The 18,617-nt window shown below is 42.5% G+C and overlaps 3 protein-coding genes across 3 annotated transcripts; 1 reads left to right on the top strand and 2 right to left on the bottom strand.

Annotated features, from left to right (window-relative positions):
- Nucleotides 1–1,182: 1,182 nt before the first annotated feature.
- MYCGRDRAFT_74399 (uncharacterized protein) lies at nt 1,183–3,072 on the top strand (the record flags this gene model as incomplete). Its single annotated transcript, XM_003850470.1, has 1 exon — nt 1,183–3,072. One exon carries the CDS (start codon nt 1,296–1,298, stop codon nt 2,769–2,771), a length of 1,476 nt encoding a protein of 491 aa, XP_003850518.1.
- Nucleotides 3,073–9,655: 6,583 nt separating this feature from the next.
- On the bottom strand, nt 9,656–10,105 carry MYCGRDRAFT_29061 (uncharacterized protein; the record flags this gene model as incomplete). Its single annotated transcript, XM_003849851.1, has 1 exon — nt 9,656–10,105. A coding segment is annotated over one exon (450 nt), but the record flags the coding sequence as incomplete, so codon positions are not given.
- Nucleotides 10,106–10,139: 34 nt separating this feature from the next.
- MYCGRDRAFT_94925 (uncharacterized protein) lies at nt 10,140–10,675 on the bottom strand (the record flags this gene model as incomplete). Its single annotated transcript, XM_003849850.1, has 2 exons — nt 10,140–10,165; nt 10,216–10,675. The coding sequence occupies 2 exons, from the start codon at nt 10,673–10,675 to the stop codon at nt 10,140–10,142; spliced, it is 486 nt and encodes a 161-aa protein (XP_003849898.1).
- Between the last annotated feature and the right edge of the window lie 7,942 nt (nt 10,676–18,617).

The raw sequence follows: 18,617 nt of genomic DNA, 5'->3' as shown, positions 1-18,617 counted from the left end.
CCAGCCTCGGGTGAACCACTTGCTCTGTCGAAAGGCAGCTTCCCACACTGGCGTCGAAGACACAGCATGAGCTTGATCTTCGTCGTACGAAACGTCGGACAGATAAACGTAGCATACGGATGAGTTCTGGTACCACCGATACATCGAAGCCAGCGCTTCAGCAAGCTCAGTGCCATCGCGTTTATCGATGCAACAAGTGTCCACCCAGATATAGCGCAGCCCTCGCTTGGAAGCGAAATCAGCGCACAGCTGAATCTTCTGGTAGCCCTTCTTCGTCTGGCCAGTATTCTCCGAGATGTCCAGGAACTTGACTTCTTCCGAGTCGTCGAGCCATGTATGTGATAGAATGGCGTATTCGGGCACCTTGTCCTCGAACGTGCGAAGCGTGAAGTCGCCGAGGCTTGGACTCTGTTCGAGAAGCCGCATCTTGGCGTATATGTGCGACGGAGAACATGGCCGGACCGCACATCTCAGGTGCCGAGTGACCAGAAATTAGTCTGAACCTGACATGGTCGCACCTTTAGTATATGTAGTGGTAAGGCTGTGACGACTTGTATCGCCTCGCAGCAAGACGTGTCAAATGATGCTCTGCTCCATCAGCGGCGTGTTCCCAGGCAATTGACACTCGAGTGTGCGGTGTATTCAGATGTATTTTTGAGATGATAGGCCAGTACCCATGCAGAAGGACAGACATGCTGCCTTTTCTCGCCAAACTACCTTCATGTGACCGAGCTGCTGTCAGCTCGGTTCAGCCAAGTCTTGATTCCTGGGGGAGTACGGAGATACCGAGGCGGTAGTAATGGATGCAGTAGGATTTCTTGCAAAAGTCGAGAAGTACCGATACCCAGGTCATCGGTAGACGCATAGGTATGCACCTCATCAATCTGCGACATGCTTTTAAGGTTTGATAGGCGGAGAGCATTAGTGAGCTAGTATCTCACTAAGACTTGCCTCGATGTTCTTCAGCATTTAGCATTGAACTTCTGATAAGATGTTTGATGTTTTGGGGTGTTGTTGTTCGGAAGAAGGAAGTCTTACCTCGATTGAGCAGGGTGCAGGCGGGATCGACGGGCGTGCAAGAGCCGCCAAGTGCCCATGTCGCGGATCTCACACCTCTACCGCCGGACGCCAATCGTGACTGGCTCAAACCTCACACAGTGCTCAGAACTCCGAAAAAGTGGTGTCCAGGTCGCTGCTGCAGGATCGAGCTCCTCCTGGTCATATAGCACTGTGTGGAGTCTCCGTCCGTTCACGGCGCCGAGAAGGGAGTCTGGCGAGGATCATTGTCCGCCAGCATGACAGCCAGAGCACAACCATCGAACGCATCATGCCTCGCTGGCAGGAAAGTGATCATTGCAGGAGCAGGAATTGCCGGACTTGCGTTCGCTGTATCGCTAAAGTCCCTATGGACCGTCGACATGGGCAAGCCTCCACAAGTGGTGATTTACGAGAGAGGAAGCGAGGCGTCAAACGCAAGAAGTGATGGCTATTCGATCGGCATCCGAAGCGGCAAGTTGATCGGCGGCAAACAGGCATTGCAGCACATGGGACTGTGGTCACAAATCCTCGATGATAGCATCACCCGGGATAGCGACGAACACGGTTACTCTGGACTTTGGTCTCTGGACTGGCGCCGATTCGCGAAACTTCGAAGAGCGTCTTGCAAGAATGGACCACAAGTATCTTTGCGAATCGCTAGAGTGAAGCTAAGAGAACAACTCTTAAACGCAGCTCAGCAGGGTGCAGAAGTCGTGTGGGAGGTCTCGTGCATATCCGCTGTGCCGACATCCGAGGGTCGCACGCGAGTGGTGCTGAGCGATGGTTCGGAGGAGGAGTGCGATGTACTTGTGGTTGCAGATGGAGCCAACAGCAGGATACGTGCTTGTATTAGGCCGGATGATTGCCTGAACTTCGCAGGACCGGTGTCGATAGCTGCGGTCTCCAACTTTCCTGGACCTCTACCGAAACCCGTCAGTCGTGATTGGGGTATCGTTCCGAGCGGGTCCGGCGTGGCGTTGTTCGCATCTTCGATGGGTGAAGGCACCGCAAACTGGAGCTTGAGTTACCTGTCGGAGGCTCCGCGTGAAGAATGTCGACAGCCTCTCACGCCTGAGGCGTCCGCGAAGCTTCTCCAAGAAGCTGCAGAAAGAGGCAAACCTTTCCAAGAGCCCTTCCAAACGCTTCTGAAAAACAGCGATAAGGACACAGTAATGGTCTTCAACGCCATGGACAAGCAGCCATTTGCACATGGCATCGCGAACGGCGTGCCCACGGGAATCATTTTTATTGGTGACAGCAACCACGCAGTAAGTCCTTTCGCTGGGAGTGGCGCGAATCTCGCACTTCAAGATGGGTGGGACCTCGCTGAATGTCTCTGCACGTACGCCATGTTGGAGAAGGCAGTTGCAGCTTACGATGCAAGAAGCATGCCTCGCGCCTCGGTCTCGCTGAGAAAGTCACATACGTCCATCAAGATCACACATTCAAGTGGACTTGAATGGGCCGTTTGGGAATGCCTGCTGTTGGGGATGGGCAAAGCGCTGTCATTGCGGTATAAATGCGAGGATGTTTTTGCCTCTCTGCACGAAGTGTTTATGAGGCTCCCGGCCCACGCGATCCGCCACTTGCGTCTTCGGAGCGTTCCGATCGGCTGCAGATACATACAGAGTGGCGAAGTTCACCCACATGACATGAAGAAGCCTCTGCGCTTTCCAGATCCTTCCGACCGTGTCTGGCGAAGGTCCAGCCAGTCGGAGAACTCAATGCAGTGAGAGCAAATGCGGATGACTGAATCGAGGCGATGATGTGAAATCCAACTCTGAGAATCTCTTCGATTTCCGACGTGGACGACGCCAGTCGGAACCTGCTGGTACAATTCATGTACAGCGGTACATTGGCCAGCGTGTGGAAGACCCAAGCGAGGAGAGCACATGACACCAAGCTCCGGCAAGCTTTCCCACCACGTCTTGCGACAAATTGGCCAATCAGCGACGCAGCGACTCGCAGCAGCAAGATCGCCAAAAGGCAGACTGTGGAAGCGTGGGGTGGCATAAGTCGAAACCCATCAGATGCATGTCAGCCTAATCGGACCAGGGTGCTGCATGTGTTGTGGATCATTAGACTGACTATTAGTAAAGTGCACGTAACTAGTGCTAAGGCATTCCTACACACAGATAGCTAAAGTAAGAATCTTACACTTAAGATTCTCTCTACATAATAATATATACCTGCTAATTAAAGGTCTTCTTCTACTTAGCTTAAGTCTAATTATAACAGGTTATAAGCCCGGTATAACTACTACATACTTAAGGAAGAATTATCTGTTCTAAGCGCAGCTACTAGAACCTTACTATATACTATTTAGACAGTTAACTAGCGAGCCGAGAAAGAGCTAGTTATAATAACAGCCGCAATGCAGGCTAATAAGTTTAAGACTACGAAGGAGAATAAAGTCCTAAGAAAGGGAAGTAACTTCTTAGACTAGTTAAGGATGCTTAAAGCAGCCCTTATAGATAAGGAGGTATTAGGCTATATCTTTTATAACATTCCCTAGTACCCTGCCTAACTAAAGCTAGGAATTAAAGTTAAATATCCCTCTCTACTAACTAAGGAGAGTACTACTTTATCCTCCTAGGCTCTAACTCCTTCCTAAAAAGAAGGAGGGGATACTTTAGTAACAGAACCTATTCTAACTAGTAGACTAAGACTAACTCCTCTCTAAGTCTAGTATAAGCATAACTTAATTGCATACGGGATTATTAGCAAAAGGATTAACTAATCTCTAAGGCCTAACTTTAAGGATATAGAGAAGATAGCTAAGGAACTATATAATACTATTATAGCTACCTATAGGCCTATTATAACTATAAACATTTATAACAGCCTAAGGATTCTTAGAATTAACAATATTAAGATCTAAGGAACAAACACTTAGAAGTACTATAAGGACTTCTAAAAGTAGTATTACAAGTACATCTCTATAATAGAATAATACTCTAGGTCTAAGAACATTCTAGTCTTAAAGCTTACCTTTAGTAATAAGCAGATTAGGCTATTCTTTATTTAGGGCCTTTACTATCTAGAATACCTAAAAAGCTAGAGACAATCCTATTATATTAAGAACATAACTCTTAAAGAGCTAATTACCTTATTAATTAAGGAACCTCCTCTATAGATATAGAGGATAGTAGGAGGATTTAGGGGTGCTGCAGTAGATAATAATTAGTATACTAAGTGTACCTATTATATCTATATAAATGCAGATTACTTTAAGAAGCACCCTAACAAGGCCCTAAAGTCCTAGGTATATAGAGGAAAAGAAGGATCTAATAAGGATAAGAAGAAGTCCTAAGATAAGAATAAGAGATATAATAAGAAGGAAGGAAAGGGTGCGATAGCAATTAAGCCTATCTCCTCTTCTAATATAGGCTTAGGCTCTAATTTAGACAGCTTATTTATAGGAGTAGCAATTACTGCCGCTAGAATATAAAGGAGTAATACTATTATCTAGGATTCTAGTATATTATACTACTTCTTTAATAACAAGTCCTAGTTCTTAGACCTTAAACCCCTAGAAACCCTAATTAGGTTCTCTTAAGCTATTAGATAAAGCATAGTTACATACTTAGAAAGTATAAGGATTATAATAAAGTATAAGGGGAATAAGTTAAACATTACCTTATAAGATGTATTATACTCTCCTAACTCTAATTACAACCTTATCTTAGTAGAGACTCTTTAGCTAAAGTGCAAGGTCTACCTAGATAGGCTATCTTTATATATTCTAAGGAATAATAAGAAGATAGGCAAGGTTTAGTCTACTTATAATGTTCTAATCCTTTAGAATGCAACTATCTCTCTCCCTAAGGGGAGTACTAAAGTTGCTTCTATAACTAATAGGAATATATCCTATCTAGCCTTTACTATACCTAAGGCTAATATAACAAGATAGTACTAGAGACTAGGCTATGTAGGGAATAAGATTCTTAGTATAATAAAGGCTTAAGTCTAAGGACTTAAGCAGATTAATATATCTATACTTAAGCACTATAAGCTATGCAAGCTTGTAAGGTTATAGAGAGTAGTATTAAAAACTCTAAGACTAATACCTTAATTCTTATTAGATAAGGTCTATATTAATATTATAGGACTAATCTTTCTACTAGATATCTTTAGATGCAAGTACATCCTTATAATTACTAATACAAAGTTAAAAAGGAGATAAGCTATCTTCTGCAAGTTTAAATTACAAGCTGCACAAATTATTAAGAAATAGACTACTAAGATATTTAACTAGTACAAAAAGATAGTTAAGATCTAGTTCTTAGATAGAGGAGGAGAGTTTAATAATAATAATCTAATTACATTTATAGAGAATAAGGGACTAAGATAGGATTTCTTAGCTCCTTATACTCCTAAGTAGAATAGAATTACAGAATTATCTAATAAGGTTATCCTTAACAAGGCAAGAGCAATAATAATTAACTCTAGCCTACCTCTCCCTCTCTAGAGTTTTGCAGTTATATATGCAATCTTCCTTACTAACAGGCTAGTATGCTTATTAACTAATAAGATTCCTCTTTAGGAATTTAATTAAGATCTTAATACTAGAACTCTATATATTAATCTAACAAAGGTTAGGAGATTTAGATATAGAGCATATCTGTATAATTAGGGGAGACCTAATTTATAGAAGTTCTATCCTAGAGCAGAGAAATACTAGAATCTAGGATTCTAGGAGAACACTTTAACTAACTATATAGTTTAGAAGTTTAAACTATCTGCCCTTACTAGGTTTTAGCACAAGATTGTAACCTCTCCTTATATAACATATAATAAGGACGAGGTATATAGCGTAATACCTACTACCCTAGACTTCTAGGGGGAGAGTTTCCTATAACTAATACAATCTATTACTATAGAACAGGAAGTCTATACTATCTACACTAAGGATTAAGATTAGGGCTAGGATGCCTAAGGGCAAGATGCCTAACCTCTTACTACTTCTTATCTTTAAGAAGTAGAGAACATATTTAATACTATATAAAGAAAGAGAAACTAAGCCTCCCTTTTAACATCTTAGGAGGAGCAAACATTAGGTTAGGATATATAGTCCTAGGATAACTAACATAAGTAGTTTAAGCCTAATTAGCTAGAGGCTACTAAGTATAAAGAAGCCTCCTAGCTAGCTTAAGGGGAGCATATTTCTAAGGAAACAGGAAGTCCTAAGGGATTCTAAGGAAGTCCTAAAGGATTCTAGGAGTAGGCTAATGCCTTATTAACATAGCTATAATATTAAGCATTAGTAGAGAATTACCCTAAAAGGGAAGACCTTTAAGATTATACTATAACTCCCTTCCTAGACATTTATATTACAAGAAAGAGGAAAGTAAGGAGAAGCCCTAAAAGACTTAAGAAATTAGGTAATAAAGTAAGTCCTAAAAGCTTAGGCACATTTAGACTCTTAAGAAGTAGAAGATTAGTTATAAGAAAAGACTATAGTAAGATTTAGAAGATAGGACTTAAAGTAACAAATCTTAATCTGTCTAATCCTAAAATAGTTAAGGAAGCTCTCTCTAGATCTAACTATAAGGAATAGGAGAAAGCTATTATTAAGGAAGCTAAGTTACTTAAGTCTATAGGATGCCTTAAATAGAAACTTATTAGCACTCTCCCTAAGGGGAGAGTCCCTCTTATAGGGAAATAAGTCTTTAAGATTAAGGTGCTCCTAGATAGAACTGTAGAGAAGTACAAGGCTAGATAGATAGCTAGGGGATTTACATAAAGGAAGGGACTTAACTATATTAATACCTTTGCTCCTACCCTAAGAGCTATAATAGGGAGAATACTTCTGTCCCTCTTAGTTAACTTTAGCTAGAAGAGGAGACAAGTTAATATTAAGACTACATTCCTAAATCTAAACCTAGATAAGCAGATCTTTATTAAGCTACTAGAGGGAGCTTATCTCTTTAAGAAAGATGCCTACAAGTATATTATATATATTAAGAAAGGACTATATAGGCTTAAGCAGGTAGCTGCTCTCTAGCACTATAATGCTATAGACACTCTTTAAAAGCTTAGTCTAATAAGAACTATTAGCGATACTTGCCTCTTTTAAGGGAAAGGCATCCTTATTCTCCTTTATATAGATAACTTCTAGATCTTTAGATAGTTAGACTATAAGATTAACAAGCTAATTAAGGGATTAGAGCAGAAGTATATAATTAAGGTTATTAATACTAATATCTTTCTTAGACTTTACCTAAAGGAAGGGAAAGATAGCTCTATGTCTGTCTCTTAGGAATACTATTTTAGAGACAAACTTTAAGAACATAGTCTTAGCAATACAAAGAGTGTTAAGTACCCCCTTAATACCCTCCTTAAACCCCTCTAGGATAAGGGAACAAAGAAGGACTATAATCTCTTTAATAAGATTATTAGGGAACTACAACATCTGTTAAACTATACTAGACTAGATATTAGTTTTGCTATTAACTACTATATAAGGTTCCTTTAGAACCTAGGACCTTTGCATATTTAGGCAGCTAAACATATCTAGAGATATGTTGCAGGCATAATTAACAAGTGCCTTATATACAGGAAAACTAAGGAGCAAATTTAGATTAAAGCATTCTTAGACTCTAACTTTGCTAGTAATCCTAGCATATCTAGGTCTACCTTAGGAATGCTCTTTAAAATTGTAGGAGGCCTAGTTATCTAGAGATCTTAACTATAGAAAGAAGTAGTACTATCTAGCACTAAGGCAGAGTACCTCTCTCTTACTAAGGCAATAAGAGAAGTAAATTAGGTAAGGAATCTTATTAATAAGCTCTAGCCCTTTACCTAGGCTAAAAGCATTTCTACTATCCTTATTAAAGTAGACAATTAATTAGCTATTAGCCTTATAGAAAACTATGCTAACTCTAAAAGATTAAGACATATCTCTCTTAGGAACTATTACTACAGAGAACAATATAACAAGGGGAGTATTAAGGTAGAGTTTATAAGGACAGATATGCAGCTTGCAGACTGTCTAACAAAACTAAAATCCCTAAATACTATCCTCTAATATATAGATCTATAAATCTAGCAAAAAGATACTTATATGTCTATGTTAGGCAGCTAATATAGACACATAAGAGAGGCTAATACAGGAATTGAACCTGTAACCTTCTAATTTATAGTTAGAAATTAGAAATTATACTACTAGACCAACTAGCCCTTAATAAGAAGAGGGAAATTGCTCTTAAATTTATGCCTTAATACCTGCATTCCTACCTAAGAAGGATTCCCTCCCTAGAATTATACTATTTTATTTATTACAAAACTAAGAAGTATAATACTTAGAATACTTATTTTATTCTTATCTATATAAAGGAAAGGAGGCAACTACACACCTCTACAAAAGCATCTAAGAAACTATAAGAAAAACACCTAGCTAAAGGAAAACTTTTCTATAAAAACCTAAAAGTATTAGAGTATGTCCTAGAACTTATAGCCTACCCCCCCTAAAACTACTACTAAAAGACTAAGCTAATTCCCCTAGAATCTTAACTTAAAGCCTAGGAGAATATTAGTTTCTATTAAGGAAGAAGGGATTTTAAGGAGAACATATATAGGATACTATGCTACTAACTACTACTTTATCTCTGCCTTATTAGAGCTTAACATTTAGTTAAGAGGAGTCTAGTTATAGTATAATACAAATCCCTAAGGATTAGGAGTTATTAGACTAGGGTAGTTTTCTACTAGGAAGGCCTACTCCCTTAAGTTATACAGCTCCTCTATTACTATATTAATAAGGTCTATAGTAAGGAGATCCTTATTAAGCTTAGCTATAAACCTATTAAAGTAAGCTATAAAAAAGAAGGGACCCTAAGCCCTAACATTTACTCTATTATAGTATCTATTTATCTTTCCTTTAATAAGTTAATGCATAGTCTAATATACTATAGAACTATCTTTGTAGATCTATAGGAGATCTCTACTACTAATAGCTCTTACTTTATTAATAACTTGCTAGAAGGTTTTCCTAGGGATAGAGAAAGCTACTCTTCTTCTAGAAGCTATAGCTAGTAATATAGATTATATTATTAATAGCTATAAGGGATAGATAATAGATTAGCGGATAAATTAGCTAAATAGATAAGAGGTGTAGATTATAAAGTAGAGGAATAAAAAAGCTAGAAGAAGATGCTTTTTAACAAGCTAAAGCCGAGCATTAGCTACGTAGTAGGTAAATACCTGCTATATTTAGGTAACAGACAGCTCGTAATAATGCAGCTGCTAATAGGGGAGTGTTGTAGATTATTAGACTAACTATTAGTAAAGTGCACGTAACTAGTGCTAAGGCATTCCTACACACAGATAGCTAAAGTAAGAATCTCATACTTAAGATTCTCTCTACATAACAATATATACCTGCCAATTAGAGGTCTTCTTCCACTCAGCTTAAGTCCAATCACAACAGCATGAACGTGCAGTGCATACGCGAGAAAGCGAGTCGTGGAGTGCAGCGGAGCGAGATCAGGCGAGATGCGGCTCTGCTCATACTGAAGTTGAGGCGCCATGTCATTTGTGCCGGTGAGCGTCAGCATAGCAACAGTAGGTAGCGATTCTCGAATCCAGAATCAAGGTCATCGGACTTTGTTCATTTGAAATCCCGAAAAACCGGCCCCTTCACCTTTCCCTTCTCATCAAACCTCACCCCCTCCTCCCTCAACAGCCTCCTCTTCTCCCCCGCATGTCTCCCTTCCTCGCCCCAATCGCCTCCAAAACCACCCAAACTCCCGTCTCCCGCCAGGATGCGATGGCACGGAACCTCCGGCGCGAAAGGGTTGTTGCGCATACTCGAACCCACCGCTCGCGCGCAGGTCTTGTGCGAGGTGGCGGAGATGTGGGCGGCGAGGGCGCCGTAAGTGCTGTATTGGCCGGGCGGGATTTGGAGGAGGAGAGAGAGGGTTTGTTTGCGGAAGGGGGTTAGGGTGGAGGAGGACTGGATGCGGTGGAGGTGGTGGGCGAGGTCGGATTGTGTTTCCGGGCGCGATACGGCGGGAGGGATTGAGGTTTTGGGAGAGGGTTTTGATGGGTCTTTTTTGGAGGGCGAGGTTGGTGAGGGGAGGAAGTAGGAGGAAATGGTCTCATTCTTCTTCGATGGGCGTGGTTTCTTGGTTGCTGGTGGTTTCTCCTCATCCTCTACTTTGCTTTCCTTCAGACTCGATGGAGGCTTTTCCTCGTCTTCGACTTTGCTTTCCTTCTTGATCGCTGCCTTCTGACTCGCCGAAGCCGTTTCGCCATCCTCCACTTTCCCCTTCTTCCCCCTCCCCTCCCCCTCCTCCCCAACACTCCCCTTCCTCTTCTTCCCCTTCTTCCCCCTCAATCGCAAACTCCTCTCATCCAACTCCACCAAATCCGCCTCACCACTAACAACCTCCTCCGCCAACCGAATCGCATCCCCCAGCTGCGCCTCAGTCATGTTCTTAATCGCCGGCGCCTTGACAACTTCCGTCCAAGGTTTGTCCTTTCCGACAGCATTGTCGAGAACGATGCGAGCGAAACAATGGTCAAGATAGACGGGCCAGGTGGGTTGGGCTGGGGCGCGGGTTTTGGCTAGAGCGGGGAGGTGGGTGTGGTAGAGATGTTTCCAGCGGGATTGGAGGGGTGTGAGGGTGGTCATTTTGGAGGGCCTGCTGTTCCCGCGGTGGAGCTGGAGGGTGGAAGATGATGACGCGAGGAGGGTGTATACCTGGAGAAGGAGGTGACCTCACTGACGCTAGGTTGAGCACGGACATATGAGTGCATGGCGTGTATCGTGTGCCTTTGAGAACCGTATTGCCTTTTAGGGACAATAGCAGCAATTGAAGTGAAGTGAATCTGGTCGAAAAGCTTTTCCAATGCCATGCCAACTCATTGTTGTCCACGTGCAGCCGTGACCGCGATCTCATTTGACCCCCTCCTAGTCTCAGACGCACAGACTATACTTGGCGGCGCTAATCCCCTTCGGGGGCGCCTTCCTGTATAGTCTAAGAGCGCAACAGCCGAACTAGGTAATAGAGAGTTAGCTAAAATCTGAAAACTTGTATATTAGTCTAAACGCCTGTCTAATACCCGCAAACGATTCGTATAACTTGTAGAATTAATCTAATGTAATTTGTTTACGCCTAATCGTAATAGCCGCACCTTAGTCGCCTAAAAGGGAATCTCTAGCCGCTCCTAGACCTCTAGACGTATTATATCCTCCCTTTATGTAATACTACCTCTACCCGCCTTTGCGCTACTAGTCGTCTGTACCTATCCGGCGAAGGTAGCTATTATATAACTTATACTTAGTTATACTGTAGGGTACTCGACTAAGCCTATGCGTTTATGCGTGCTATTAGGGCTTCCCTCTTCTACTATCTAACCGCTCTATCCTCTACCTCCTACTAAGCGCGGGTAGCTATACTAGACCTGCGACCTAAAGAGGTTAAAGCGACGTTTATATTAGCACTCGGGGTTAGGTCTCGACGCCTAGTAGCCGCCGGTAGTACAGCAACTAACTAACGTCTAACGCTTAGCTCTCGTCTCTCTCTATACCTAACTCTACTACCGTCTAGCGCATTTCCGCTATACTCCGGCCTCTGCGACACTAAGCTGCCTAGCTAAATAGTATCTGCCTTCTTCTAAATGTTCCTAGTATGCGTAGGCTTCGGTTCGTAATACGGAATCCTAGGCGCGAGGTATCTGCTCGTAGTCTCGCGTACTAGCTACGCTATAGTAGCGTAGTAGGATAGCGGGTTTCGGTTGCGGATGTCTTCTAGTACGGCGCTGCGCCTGTCGCCGACGCCTGCGCGGCTGCCGTATGTTCCCCTAGGGCGAGGAGCTACTATCTCGTATGCGTTATCGTACTCGTAGTCTAGGAAGGTACTCGATAGTAGTACCTCTATCTAGCGTCGGACGCGCTAGCGCACTCTCTAGAGAGTTCCTTTGCGAGGATTGCGCTCGATAGTCTCTTCGTATTGCTAGCACATACTAATCTTTAGATATTAATAGCTGCGAGCAACTAGTTAGGCTCGATACGCACCTAAATAGGTAGTAATTAATAAGTAGATGCGGAAGAGGATAATTAGGCTAGACCGGTAGAAGGCGATCGTTATTAATGTTAATGCGATATATTTAAACGTTATTAATGTCCGAGAGATGAATGCTTCGCCCTGTCGCGTCTGTTTTGTCTTCGCGTCGTCGTCTTGTTTACCTAGTAAATATATAGGTCTGCGCGGGTGTTACGCGTACGTAATGTCGGATTGTTTCCTTAATCTATGTTAGCTATTGTATAATCTCGCCAGACGATCCGACTAATATGTAGTTTGGCTATTAGTCCGCCGGTCGCAAATATCGTAGCTAATGCTCTACCTAACTACCTATGTACTACGTGCCGCTCCGCCTATTAATTGTAGCCTAGGGCTCTAGGCGATGCTACTTTAGCTACTTGCCGTTTAGCTACTTACCGTTTAGCTGCTTGCCGTTTAGCTGCTTGTCGTTCTGCTACTTGTCGTTCTACTACTAAGTCTGCGTTGTTAGAGGCTCTAGGTAATAGTCTTACGTCGGATAACGTGCGCCTATCTAGATGCTCTATTTCTTAAGTAACCTAGCGAGGTTATTAATAAGTTTTGCTAGCCGAGGACTATTTAGCTAGTATTATGTCGGTTCTGCTATTACTATATTACTATGCGGGCTACATAGGTAGCCGGGCGCTCTACTACGCCGAGGCTAAAGGCTATGTTAGACTCCTTAGTCCGGTTCTTTATATTAGGCCCGTCCCCCTTACTATCGGCTGTTAGGCGAAGGTTAATATGTCTAAGTTGTCGTCGTAGCCTAGCTTAGGTTATGTTACGGTATATAATACTTTTAATAAGAAACTAGTAGACATAAGTAGGCTTTTAGGGTTTAATTAAAATCTACTTAACTAAACGCTCGAGCTATCGCCTATAGGGCTATCCTAACGACAGGTAAGTAACTAATAGCAGTACTAAAGGTTCTATACACTTTACTATTAAAAGGGACTCGCGAAATAAACACTAAAGCTAACACCTATAGGGCTATCCTAGAGACAGGTAAGCTATAAAGAATGCTCGTATCGTATCTTACCTAAGTGCTGCAAATATGCTTATAAAATTAGTTAAATGTAGTTAACGCTCGCGCTCGCTACCTCTAAATTATTTGCCTCTACGCCTGTCTAACTTCTTTAGCCTACTGCTAGGAGGAATCCGGCTACTGTAACTCTAGTCCTAGTACGAAAAGATGCTTCGGACGACGTGTCTATCTAAGTTAATCGAACCTTCGTTTCGCTTACGTCCCGGGCTTAGGTTAACCTATCTAGGCGAGAAGAACATGCCGGTTAGTTCGCCGCCCTCTAAGACGTATCTTCCGCTAGAAGGGCTGTCCTACTAGACGTCGAATCCGAATAGGGTAAATAACTTCTTCCTACTTCGCTTAGTAGAGTTAGCTATTAGAGTATGCGGATCGTTATGCCGGGACTTCGTAGGCGTGTCCTTAGGCGTCTACTTCTTCGCCGGCCTCTCCTTCCGAGAGGACCTTATTCTAGCCTCTTCGCGGGCAGCCTCCTCCCGCTCCTCCCTAATCTCGTCCGCTAACTACGCCTTGTCCTTGCGCACTTTATTACTCGTACGGCGAGTTGTCCTACGACCTATAACCTTAGGCGCGTCTGCTATCTCTACGTCCGATTATAGAGCGCCTATTAAACGAGTACTTATACGCCTATTATATATAGGCGTCTTTAGCTAGATAGAAGGCGGCGCTATCGTTACCGGAGGACTATCTAGATCTAGAAGGTCGCGACGGGAGTAGTCTTAGTTAATTACTTTGTTAACCTCTCCCTACGCTTCCTTTAGAGCGGGTTTTAGGTAGTCGGTATACTCTTCCGCGTCGAATCGAGCGTCGTATCTAAACGGGACTATAATGCACCTATACTTCTTATGTTTGCCTAAGACGCGTCCGCTACTATAGTGCGTTACAACCTCGGGGATATTCTCTATACTTATAAAGAGTAACATGTCGGAGATCTTTATTTAAGCGTCTCCTAAGCTAGGAAGACGCTCCGTCTCTTCGTCCTCCTTACTCTCCTTATAGTCCGGCGTCGCTTCCTTCGTATACTTCGTAGCTAGACTACACTTGTTATAATTGCTATAAAGCAGGCAGTTAGTATAGGCACCTAAGAAGAGGAACTCTCTATCCCTAGCCCTCTCCTACATAGGGTATAGCTAGACGATATAGTCGTTTACGAATCTATTCGGATCGTTAGCTAGGCCGCACTTCGTACAAGTCTTAGTAGCCGACATAATAGCACCGCCTATCTAGAAAGTAGCTAGAATAGCTACTAGCTTCGTAGCGGAGGTGCTAGGCACGAAGGTGCGTATCTAATTGCCGAAGCGCCTTAGAATCTCCTTGCTAGATACGAGCGCGTATAGACTAGTTCGGGAATCGTCTGCTAGTTCTATAATACTAGAATGTATGCGCCCTTAGCGCCCTACGCGCTTGTTTACGTCCCTAATTACCGAGCCGGATTTCTAATATACTACGCGGTAAAGCCCTTAAACGAACTTAACGATGTTGCCCTTATAGAGCGTAACTTTTGCCTAGCTATACTATTCCGTCTAAAACTACTCGGCGTACATATCGTGCATATCTTAACCCTTCGCCGAGATACCCTAGTCGGCTAGCTTCTTCTGTACGCTAGGTGCTATAGTAAAACTATTTACGTATTAGTAAATCTCTATCTTTGTAGGCGTAGCGAAACTTACGCTTAAATATAGTCTGCCGACGAGATTCTCCGTCTGTCGAAAGCGCAAGGTAGTTAGCGAAGATAGATAAGTAGTATAACGAGTAGTGTAGTAAAGGATAGATAAAGTAATAGTTAATAAAGGGACAGAAGGGCAATTAGATAGTATAAGAAGGTTAATAAAGAAGGAAGGAAGTTTAGTAACTAAAGTCGGGTAGAAGTAGGCGTCTTGCTACCTCTGCGAGCTGTATAATTAACGTCGTCGACGTAGTACGTACACAGGTGCATAACTAATCTACGTCTCGTAAAGGGCGTCTGCACGTAAATTAGTCGTGCTAATGCCTAAAAGGGCGGTTAGTAAGTGCCTAAATATAATGTTAAGGGCGTCTAACGTATATATATGCGAGGCAGGTAATAGCATAGCTGTTAGCAAGTAAGGTTAGTCGCTATCGAAGTAAACATTACCTGCCTCGTCTTCGCTGTTAGGATCCTAAGGCGTCCTTATTAGTCTAGGAGTAATATCTGTCGCTACTATGCAGCGGAGGTAAGGATCCGTTATTAGGTCCGGTAGTTCTATATTTACTAGGATTAGATCTTAGTCTACCTATACAATCTAAGAGTCCTTTATAACTACATTCTTATTAAACCTCTCTAGTCGACTACTACCCTTTACGTTAGTTACTAGGTTCTTAACACCTATAGTATACAAGTCTATAGCGTAAAAAGGGAGGACTATATTCGCATCTAGATCGACTGCCTTTGTTAGTAGTGTTTCCTAGTAACAAATCGTTATAACTATATATATCTCCTCGACTAACTTTAGTAAGGTATGCTTAGTATTCGTTACCTCCCCGAACCTAGCCTCGATAACCTCTCGCAGGTAGCCGGTATAGGTCGCTAAAAGCGCGGCTTCTTCTAGTTAGTTCTCGACGTCGAACGTGCTGTTACGCTAGCTAGCTATTAATGTCTTTAGATACCGGTTAAGAAACTTATTCGCCCTGTCGATCTCGAACTAACTATCGTCCGCACCGGCTATGTTTACTAGTCCGTTAGCTAGTATAGCCCGCTATAGTATCGGATAAGACGTCTTAGTGTCCGTTAACTACTTTATCTATAGCATAATAAATGCGTAATTCTTGTGTAATCTAGCGTAGAAGATTAAGATACATTAGTTAATTACCCGGCGGAGTAGTCCGATATCCGCATACTTTACGGCTCGCGATAGTATCTAATACGTCTCGACGACATAAAGGAATCGGATGTAATTCCTGCGCTCTTCGTTACCGTCGGCTATAGCGGTAGCCTTATTAGTCGTACTAGCCTTCTTCGACTAATGCCTCTTTAATAAATACGAGTTCTTTGCCTTAATAGTGTCTCCCTCTAGGTAGTCCGCATCTAATAAGTAGGCCTTATACGAGAAGGCCTTCTCGTAGACCTTGTCTATTAGACTAGTAAACCCTTAGCGAGTAAGTGCGCGAATGTAGGTCGATATCGCTGTCCGACTATATACGACTAGCTTAAGCTCTTCGTATATAAATGCGAGTATTCTAGCATTAAAACTGTCTAAGGTTAGACGCTCTAGGTAGCTATAGGGTATATAGAATAAGGGGCATATCTTCCTTTCTATTAGTCCTCGATAGACTATTAATAAAGATTTAGTAGTATAGCCTTCCTGCCTATTAAAGTTATTCTTAATTGCCTAGATAAGGTATATCTTTAGGTAGAACAAACCTAGTAACGGTAGTATCTATTATATCTTGTCGAATACGTCGTCGTTCTCTCGAGCCTCCTTAAGGTATATCCGGATGTTCTTTACCGATAACTAGTCGCTATACATTAGGAAGATAACATTCGTCCGATTGTATATATAGTGTTCTAGCTTCTCTCTTAGCAACCGCGTTCGTAGAATGTGTAGTACTGTACCCGGCGACTATCTAAGCGCCCTTAGGGGTCCGCTAGGTATACTATAACTACGTAGGGCCGACGAATTGCGTCTGCCGTATAGAAAACTACTACTCGTTGCCGCGGATAGCTATTAGGAAGTCGTAGGGGTGCTCTAGGCGGACGTAGAAGTCGACTATATCGCCGGATATAGTAGTTAGGAGGTTATAGGCGTACTCTAAGACAGCTAAAAAGTAGACTAGGTTGCCGGATATTGCTGCTAGGATAGCTAGAAAGTCGACTAGGTCGCCGGATACTACTGTTAAAATAGCTAAAAAGTAGACTAGGTTGCCGGATACTGCTATTAGGATAGCTAGAAAGTAGACTAGGTTGCCGGATACTACTATTAGGATAGCTAGAAAGTAGACTAGGTTGCCGGATACTACTATTAGGATAGTTAAATAGTAGACTAGGTCGCTAGGTATAACTAATAGGGTTGCTAGGAGTGTTTAATAGGATAACCTTCTGTGTCTTAGGTAGCGTCGCTATTAGCGGCAGGATAAGGATTCCGGTAGTAGATTTGCTAGCTACTAGTAGCGCCTTAGTAGTTATAAATAGTATCCCCTCTAGCCTTCGAGGATTGTGCGTCTTAGTGCTATAAGAACTCGTTATATATGTCTCTATATCCGAGTTAGCGCTCGAGAATGTTCTCGATTACGGCATATATGCCTTTAGTCGTACCCTCGTGTTCGAATATAAGATTTAATATGTACGTTATGCTTTTCTACTTCTCTAGCTAGTCGATTATAGGAAATGTAGGGAAGCTAGCGACATTATCCTAGTCGATCTTGCTCTTTCTATGCTTATTATATGTAGCGGTCTCCCTACTAGTGCCCGGGTTAGTGCTAGACACTCCTGTTCGATTACCGCGACGCGGAGGATCGTTATCGGTAGTAGTATCGACACCTAAATAATACGCGACTACGTTAGGATATAATCTAACGATAGCCGAGGTAATAAGGCTACGTAAGATTTGTTTCTAGATAGCGTCGTATCGATTGCCGTCTCCTTCGAGTACGTCTACGAGCTAAAGAGGCTTATCCTTACGAAAATACTCCCACTTTAGACTAGTCTGCGGCACCTCGATACTTTTAAGTACTATGCTAGTCGTAACATGCTTTAGTTTATCCTTACGGTTATGCCTATGCTCCCCGGTTTTGTAGTAGATGTCTAGGTTATCGTAGATACTATGTATATAGCAATCTCGTCTAAAGCCGGTAATACGGTCCTTCGCTAGGGAGTGCAGTTATCGATTGTAGCGGTATATGCTTTTCGGTAACGCGCAGACACCTATTCCGGACAGCACTGCGATTACCCGCCGCTTTACGCCCTAGCTCTGGAGATATAATCCTAGCTAGTTTAGGAACTAACTATAGTATCGCGGATACTATGTCCGTCCGAGTAAGCTAGCAACTAGACCTACGCGCCTAATTATGTAATTAGCTAGGACAGCCTTCCGTAGCAGACCTAATATCCCCTTAAAGAGTGCCTGTATTAACGGTATGTACTCTCCTATCGACTAAACCGCACCCTTATAATCTAGATCTTCTGCGGGCATCTTTTAGTCCTACTGCCCGAACTCCTAAAAACGTAAGTATATGTTCGTATATACACCGGACCTCCTTACCTAGCGCCCCCGTAACATCTCTAGTTCGTTGCACACTACTTCTATGTTTATCTACTTACCGGGAGGTATATACTTAGATACTCTTATATATATCTAATCTTTCTATAACAGACTAGCTAACCTCTTAGTCCTAGTAGCTGCCGTCTCTGCCTAATTAGACGACGAGGCGCCCTTCTTATATAAGATATACAGCTCTACAAAGGTCCTAAATGTTATCCCTAACTCCTTTATTTAGGCTAGTAGGAGGTCTACCTTCTCTCTTTTCGTCTTACC

Source organism: Zymoseptoria tritici, chromosome 8, assembly GCF_000219625.1.
Source record: "Zymoseptoria tritici IPO323 chromosome 8, whole genome shotgun sequence".
Lineage (NCBI taxonomy): Eukaryota > Fungi > Ascomycota > Dothideomycetes > Mycosphaerellales > Mycosphaerellaceae > Zymoseptoria > Zymoseptoria tritici.
This window is presented reverse-complemented; position numbering and strand designations above follow the sequence as displayed.